This window comes from Pantherophis guttatus, chromosome 1, assembly GCF_059756535.1.
Source record: "Pantherophis guttatus breed Tessera chromosome 1, ASM5975653v1, whole genome shotgun sequence".
In the NCBI taxonomy this organism is placed as follows: Eukaryota; Metazoa; Chordata; class Lepidosauria; order Squamata; family Colubridae; genus Pantherophis; species Pantherophis guttatus.
Genome location: NC_142063.1, coordinates 207,646,570 through 207,654,964, shown reverse-complemented (window position 1 = coordinate 207,654,964; position 8,395 = coordinate 207,646,570). Strand labels below are relative to the sequence as shown.

Sequence of the window (8,395 nt, the reverse complement as noted above, 5' to 3'; positions counted from 1 at the left end):
GGCGAACCGGTAGCCACCATGGCACGTGGTTTGGCAAACCGGTAGCAGCGGCAGCATGAGGCTCCGCCCACCTGCCCAGATGTCATTACTTCCTGGTTTTAACCAGGTAGTAACCTGTTTTTGACTCTCTGTGCATGCACAGGCTTTGCGCATGCGCAGAGGGTCTAAAATCGGACATCAAGATGATGCACGTGCACTTCCGAACTGGTAGGGAAAGTAAGTAGATTTCATCCCTGTGTCTCACCCTGGCAGATGTCCTAGACAGAATGGTCTGGTTTATATATTCCACTAAACCATGATTTGCTTAACCATAGACACTTTAGGTGCTTCAAAAGCTTTGCTTAAACCCTCATGGCAGGAAAGCATCTATAGTTTGCTTGGAATGTAGGAAATCCCATCTTGTCCTCTAGCATTAGGACCAAAGATTCCAAAGGAGAACCTCTGAAGAATGTTCATCTCTCCCTTCTGGTGAACACTCCTTCCTTTCTTTCTTTCTTTCTTCCTCCCTCTGTCTTTCCCTTCCTTTGATTTATGTGATGCTCCAAAGTGGTCAAGTAGGAAGGGCTGCGATTCAAAAGATATGCTGATCTTGCCTTCTCAAAGCTCCATGGTGACAGAACCTTTCCAGATATCTTAGTAACTTTATATGGTTTTGGGAAGTGACTTTACTTGACCCATATCTAGCTTAGAGAGGAAAACAAGCAAAAGTTTGTGAAATTTGAAGAACTACCTGTCCAAGCTCCACAAGCTTTCCAGTACATTCCAAGACATGAGTGTCCTCCTAGTCCCCAGCTTCAAGAGGAACACACTGGTTTATAAACATATTGTCATAAATCTTAGCTTGTAGGATGGATGGATATTTCCTCCTCACTTCTCCCCAACATGCACCGCACCAGCTTTGCTATTCTGCTGAAAGCACTTGAAGCATTCAATGGCAACTGATCATAGTAATCACTTGAACACAGTTACTTATGCTGGACATGGACCTTACCAACTTGGGCAGATCTTGGAAGACCCCTGGATTGCTTGCTTTTGGATCCATGTAACAGAAAATACATTTCTTCATTGTGGCCCAAATTTAGTTGCCCAACTGTGAGCACCTGCAACAGTTGTAAGTTTAGCCTTCAAAAGACTTAGTATATGATAGCACTTTAAATATCTGAAAGGAAGACACATTGAAGATTAATCCCCTTCCATCTTATTCCAAAATGCATAATATATGACTGTGGATTTAATATACAGAAAGGGAAATTTCACTTGAATGTTAGAACCTTTTTCTCCTAACAATGAGAACATTTTAATGGTAGAAGTAGTTCCCAGAAAAACAATTGGTTCCCATTCACAGAATGTGTTGAAATAGAGGCCAGATAGCCATCTACTAGAAATGCTTTTAAATTCCTGCTCTGAGCAGGAAGTTAGGCCCCAGGGCTAAGATCACTCTTGCAAATCTATAAAATGTTGTAATAGTTATATTCCAGGAAAGGGAAATAGAGTGAGTCCACTTTTTAAACCCCAGATTAACGAAGTTCTTCATCTGAATTTATACAGGTAGTCCTCGATTTATGACCACAATGAAGCCCAACATTTATTTATTTATTATTTATTTATTATTGCGATTTATATGCCGCCTTTCTCCCTTGGGGACTTAAGGTGGCTTACAAAATGACAAATTCCAATACAAATCACAATGAAATAAAATTAAAATCAGCAACTATATTAAAACAGTTTAAAATTATGACAGTGTACCCCCAAACGGATCAGTTGAGCTGACGGAAGAGCCACGTCTTCAGCTCGCGACGGAAGGAAAGAAGGTCACGGGCTGTCCTGAGCTCGCTGGGCAATCCATTCCAGAGGGTCGGGGCTCCCACAGCACCCTGAGGAGGCCGACTCTGTGAGAATGCACAGGACGGTGGGAGAGCGGCTGAAGATGGTCCTGCAAGTACCCCGGGCCTAAGCCATAAAGGGCTTTATGGTAAGCACCAGCACCTTGAAATGTATCCGGAGCACCACCGGCAGCCAGTGCAGCTCACACAGGAGAGATGTTACACGGGAGCATCTAGACCCCCCCGTAACTACCCGTGCGGCTGCGTTCTGGACTAGCTGGAGTCTCCAGACACATCCCAAGGGCAGCCCCATGTAGAGGGTGTTACAGTAGTCCAACCTAGAGGTAACGAGGGCATGAGTGACCGTGGCGAGGGCATCCCGGTCTAGAAAAGGGCGCAACTGGCGCACAAGACGCACCTGTGCGAAGGCCCCCCTGGTTACGGCCGTCAGATGGTCCTCTAAGGACAGCTGAGAATCCAGGAGGACACCTAAGTTGCGGACCCTATCGGAGGGAGCAAGAGTTTCTCCCCCGATCATTAAAGATGGAACCTCCAGATCCCGGGATGCCGGCATCCACAGCCACTCAGTCTTGGAAGGGTTGAGTCTAAGTCTGTTCCTCCCCATCCAAACCCACACCACTTCCAGACAGTGGGACATCACAGAAAGGGCATCCCTAGGGTGGTCAGGGGTGGAGATGTAAAGCTGGGTATCATCAGCATATTGATGATACCTCACCCCAAAACCACGAATGATCCCACCCAGCGGTTTCATGTAGATGTTAAAGAGCAGAGGGGAGAGAACCGATCCCTGAGGCACCCCACAAGTGAGAGGCCTCTGGGAGGATCCCTGACCCCCCACCCAAACAGACTGCAGGCGACCAGAGAGATAGGAGGAGAACTACTGTAAAACAGTGCCTCCTAACCCCATCCCCCTGAGCCGCTGCAGCAGGATACCATGGTCGATGGTATCGAAAGCCGCTGAGAGGTCAAGAAGAACCAGGATGGAGGAACAACCCCCATCCCTGGTCCGCCAGAGATCATTTACTAGGGCAACCAATGCCGTTTCCATGCTGTGGCCACGCCTGAAACCAGATTGGTAAGGATCAAGATAGTCTTGCTAACTGAGAATTTTTTTAACTGAATTATGCCCCCTTTTACAGCTTTTCTCGCCACATTTGTTAATTGAATCATTGCAGTTATTAAATTAGTTATGCGGTTGTTTAGCGAACCAGGTTTCCCCATTGATTTTGCTTGTCAGAAGGTCGCAAAGGGGACCACAAGACACAGGAACACTGCCACCATGATAAATGTGAGTCACTTGTCAAGCATCTGAATGTAAATCACATGACTATGGGCATGCTGCAATGGTCATAAGCGTAAAAAAATGGTCATAACTCACTTTTTTCAGTGCCATTGTAACTTCGAATGGTCACTGAATGAACTGTTAAGCCGAGGACTACCTGTATCATACATAGTTATCCTTCACGTTGGGAGAATATTCTGTACTTCTATAGAAGTAAGCATCGCTATCTGTAGCAATTACTTGGGTGGATTTGCACATTATAGAAGGCTAAATAAACTGGTTGGTCTCAGTTTATTATGTTAAGCAAACACAGCGAGTGGGAAAGAAAGTGCGCCAGCCAAAAACCTAATCTCACTCTTTGTCCCTGTTTAAATACATGTGAAGGATTGTTTCCTCAGAATTTAACAATGTTCCTAAATGACCTATATAAAGTTATTCATCAACTATAAAAGGATGAATTAGTCCCAGGTCATATGTACAGCCAATCTGGTTTCTTGTAGCTATTTTTAGAAACAGTATTTATATTGTAATTCTATAACCTATCAAAACCAAATAGCAAAAGCTGTCTTTAAAAACTAAACTTAATATCTAATTTTAACTGCAAAATAACTTCTAGCTAGTCCAAATGTTTGAAGGAAACATCTACGTGGATATTATTTGCATGATGAATATTGAATATTGTCTTTATAAATCTGATATTTTTATTTGCTGCTTCTAAGCAATTAAATGCATCATCATGCTACTTGTTTGATATTGTTCTAGATTAAAGAAAGCCTTTCCCATATTTAAGAAGTATTGATTATATACATAACACTGTCAGTTCATTGAAAACACCACCTTATTTTTTAATGAAGCAACTCTCCATTTTTTTAAAAAAAAAATGTTTTATTTGAAAATGGATTAATAAAAACGGTATGGTAAGAAAATAAAACATTTTTAAAATGTTTTCATTATCACATAAAGCTTATATTTAGGAGGAAAAAGCATTGTTCAGTGAAATGATTATAAACATTAAAGATCCAAGCAAATAAGAGCACATTTATTTAAAAAAAAAATACCCAGAATTGTATTACTGTACTGTATTTATCTATGGCTTCTTTTCTCTCACTCCTCAAACAGAGGCCTGTAAATAGCATCTTCTCCATCAGGCCAAAGGTCTATGCAACATGTTACCTAACTGCCACGTGTTACCATCCCAAGTAAAGCTTCACTAAAGAGAAAATAAAGTTCTCCCAGGCAGATCTGGATGAAGAAAGGCAGAAGGTATAGGTATTTACATCCCAGTTTTAATACTATGATGCAGATTACAGGGCACTTAATAGGAGATTTACCTCCTTGTATGTGTATTTAGGTTTGCAGAAATACGGTGGAGCTTATTCAAACTCCACATCATTAAATTGAACATCATTAAATTGAAAATAAAATTTCAATCCAAGCCAGAGAACAAGCTTCCTCTGACTAAGATTACTTCAAAATAAATGTTCATAGAAAAGGCTGTAATAGCTGTATTAAAACCTAATCCTTTATATATTTATCAGGGACTAAAGCCTTATAACTCACATTGTTCCTTTCAATATTATCAAATTGCTATTGTGTAGGCCAAGGGGGAACCGCGGTACCTTGTCACATGATCCACCCATATTTAACTCTTACATGACTTTTTATGAAATCTGACCAACAGCCTTTCTTTAGGGCTCAGTGGAAGCACTTGCAACAGCTTATTCAGCTGCTCCTGTTCATTTAAGAGTAGCTTCGGAGTAAACCATTTAACTTATTAAGCTCTTGGGGTTGAGAGGATAATTAATTGATGGATGTTAACTGTTTAATTTTGTTTGTTGGGAGTGTTAAAGGAATAGGAAAGATTATCTTTATGAAAGACAGAAAAGAGAATCATTGTATTAAAATAATAAATCTGTGATCCAAACTACAATTGTGGAGTAGATTATCAATGGGTCTTTCACACTAGGAAGTATTCCAAGACTTTTGGTCGAAAAAGCCCACAGGCGATTCAAGCAAGCAGCCTTTCTTTCTAATGATTAGCAAACGGCTGCAAGAACACCTGTCTCCAATTTACAGATGTGCCAAACCTTTTTTCTTCTTCGTGATAAAAGGGGATGCTTTCTTTATTTCCCTCCAGCTTGTCTCTTTGCCATTGTCTGTTTTGTGCTAGGAAGGAGCTGTGCTGTTAAAAAGAATTTAGAGGTGTCCTTTTCTTGACCGGGATCCTGTGAAAATATGGGGACAGTAGAGAAGGTGTTCTGCAGGTAAAGTGGATTTAGCAGAAAAGTTTTATTTTTTCTCCTTTTTTCCTTTTATTTGATCATAGATTGTGTCTGAATATGCGTGTTGGGCTATAACTATATGTGTGTGTGTGCACACACAAACATGCATTCTTTTTTCCCTCATGTAGAATTTTGCTGACGCTTCTTTTACTGCAGTGTGAAATAGGTTGGATGCAAGAAGCAGTAAATTCTCCAGGTTGGTGAACTCCAAGTAGTGTCTGAGGTTTCCTAATTTAAATCAGGGGCAGGGCTAATACTAGTCAGCATGAGGCACTTGGCAATATTCAGGGACACAAGGGCAAATCTTCATCCCCCCACCCCTATATTTTTCCTGAGACCTTCCCCAGCTATTCTCTTTTGCTAGAGGAGAGAACTATGAGTTGCATGTACAATCATTCATGTCCCTGAACAGTCTGCAGCCCCTAGAATTGGTAAAGAGCACTCTACTCTGTTCCCAATTGAAACCGCATTCAATCCTGTCAAGAATTTGAGACATAGGATGTGGCCTTACGCAACTATATCTTTTAGCCAACTTTTTAGAACTTTAGAAACTGGAGAATTTAACGTTGTGACCAGATTATGACTTTTATAACGAAGTTTCCTCAACCCCTTTCTAGTTTTTATAGAAAGTACCTGTCTCTCCAGCATATTTTGGATGAAGCTAGACAAGTCTTTTCTTCAGGAGAAGTTTTTCACACTAGAAGTAATTGGTGAGCTACCTGAGATGTTAAACAGAATATTGCTTGTGCTTGCAACTTGAGCTTGAACTTAATATTTTCACATTAAAGTTTTATTGCAATGAAGGTTATGGTGAAAATGTGCTTAGCATTCCAATTCAGATAGATCAGTCATGTTAATTTGAGAGGTCTCTTGAGGTCATAAATATGGGAGAAGTGGCTGGAAAAGATTTAATGTAAATACTGTGACTTATGTCCTTGGGTCACATGCTGGGACACTAGTCTAAACCTGGGACTTGTACATTGACATCACTGCATGCTTACTATCATTCTCCATTGCAGGAATTATTAATTATGCCATGAGGTTACAGAGCTCTGGAATTAACATGTTCAAACTCTAAACTGGTAGCGAATAGTGAAACACATAGAAATATAATCTGTGATCTTAAAACATAGATTAATGTTTGCCTTATATGGTGACCAAACAGCAATAAAATAGGAACTAAGGGTGTTTAAAGTAAATCCCCACTTACCATCAATAATTGGGAACAGCAACTCCATTGCTAAACAAAATATCACATGGCTGTGCTGAGCTACAATGGCAGTTGCAGCAGTTCTGATTGCTTGCCGGTTGTTAAGTGAATTCCATGCGGTTAAATACAATATCATATGATTGCCATTTGTGACCTTCTGCCAGCTTTTCCATTGACTTTGCTTGTTGGAAGCACACAACAAGGTTGCAAATGGTGATCGCATGACAACAGGATGTGGCAAACATTGTAATTGCAAGTTGGTTTCCAAGCACACAAAACATGATCACATGACTGTGGGGATGTTGCAATGATTGCAGCTACAAGGACTGGTTGTAAATCTTGTTCAGTAGTAATTTTGACATTTGCTGAATGGGTGGTCATTAAACAAGGACTTACCTATAATACCTTAGGAGAGAAAAATAAAACCAGAGCATATTGATAAGCATTGTATTTTAAACCAGTATTTAAAGAATATCATGAAACTAAGGAATACATAGTTCATCAAGTTCCATAAAGCACCTATAAGAAGACTATAAATCTGAGTGGTGTTCCTGAACGTATATCTCCCAATGAATCATAATGATCAATGGTGGGAGATATTGAGACTTATTGTTCTGTACCATCTGGAGAACTATTTTTTTTCTTCTATCCATTGGGGGGAAAATACTGTTTCTTGTCTTGTTGGTTAAGCTGGCTGCTATTTTAGCTTGACTATAAGATATTCTTTTCTATGCTTCCAGACCCATCTGGTGTTCCATTTTTGGTGGACCAGATGTTGGGAGCACGTTGTGGTTATACTCTGTCAAAGGATGTGTGGGGAAACCCCATCTTCCGGGCTTCTTTCCTTGGATGTCATGTTATAAATGAGGTGAGCTCAGGTAACCCCCAGAATAGAAAAACCTAACACTTTCATATGCATAAAGAAAGCAATGGTCTGTGATCTTAAAACATAGATTTATTTTTTGGAAACTGCTTGCCTTATATGGTAACCAAAACAGAGAATAGCAACTCTTTTGATTGTTTTTTATACAAAATTATTTTAAAAATAATCTCTTACTTTAAACTGAGATATCTGCTTTTGACATGGACAATGTCAGGATCTCTAGCACTGAAGGGAGCTAGAAAAGGAAACATAGAGGCTGAATTTAATTTAATACAGTTAAATGGAGCAGAGACCCAAACTAGTTATCTGCAACTCAAGATGAGACATAGCATCTGTGGTTTTTATTCTTGGCTTTCTTACCTCCTGCTATTTTAAGAATATGAGGCCCCCTTGGATCGTCAAATGGCAAGTATCTTGCAGAGAGACAACTTCTGTTGTATCAGAGCCCAACACTGACATATAGATAGGAAAATTAAACTTATGGATGTGATTAACAGCTTTATCATTTTTGTGCATTCCTATCTCAAAGACAAGAGTCAGTTGGGTATAGTAGTTAAGGCATCAGGCTAGAATCCAGGAGACCATGGATTTGAATTGCATCTTAGGCACAAAGCCAGTTAGGTGACCTTGACCCAACCAGTCACTTTCAGCTCAAGGGCAAATGACTTTTGAAAAAAACTTGCCAAGAAACCTGAAGAAACTTGCTCAGGCAGTCTCTGAGAATCACACACAATTGAACAACAACAAAAAAACAACAATCCTAAATACAGTACATTCTAGAGATATGTTTGCTGATCTACATGTGATATATACACTGGGGGTGGGGGGGAATCAAGTGTGCCAGGCCTGCATAGGATCTGTTGGGAGTTTCTGTTTTTATGAAAAGATGTTAAT

General features: G+C 40.2%; 1 protein-coding gene across 2 annotated transcripts in view; it reads left to right on the top strand.

The window, feature by feature from the left end:
• Positions 1-2,047: 2,047 nt before the first annotated feature.
• Positions 2,048-8,395, top strand: part of LOC117674265 (uncharacterized) — a 24,391-nt gene continuing 18,043 nt past the window's right edge. Inside the window, exons 1-5 of one of the 2 annotated variants that reach the window (XM_087882357.1) lie at positions 2,048-4,389; positions 5,264-5,390; positions 5,537-5,604; positions 6,026-6,118; positions 7,359-7,486. In XM_087882357.1, the coding sequence (XP_087738483.1) occupies positions 5,362-5,390; positions 5,537-5,604; positions 6,026-6,118; positions 7,359-7,486 (318 nt within the window). In that variant the 5' untranslated portion in view covers positions 2,048-4,389; positions 5,264-5,361. The remainder of the gene's footprint in view (positions 4,390-5,263; positions 5,391-5,536; positions 5,605-6,025; positions 6,119-7,358; positions 7,487-8,395) is intronic. The other variant, XM_087882358.1, reaches the window with a different exon arrangement.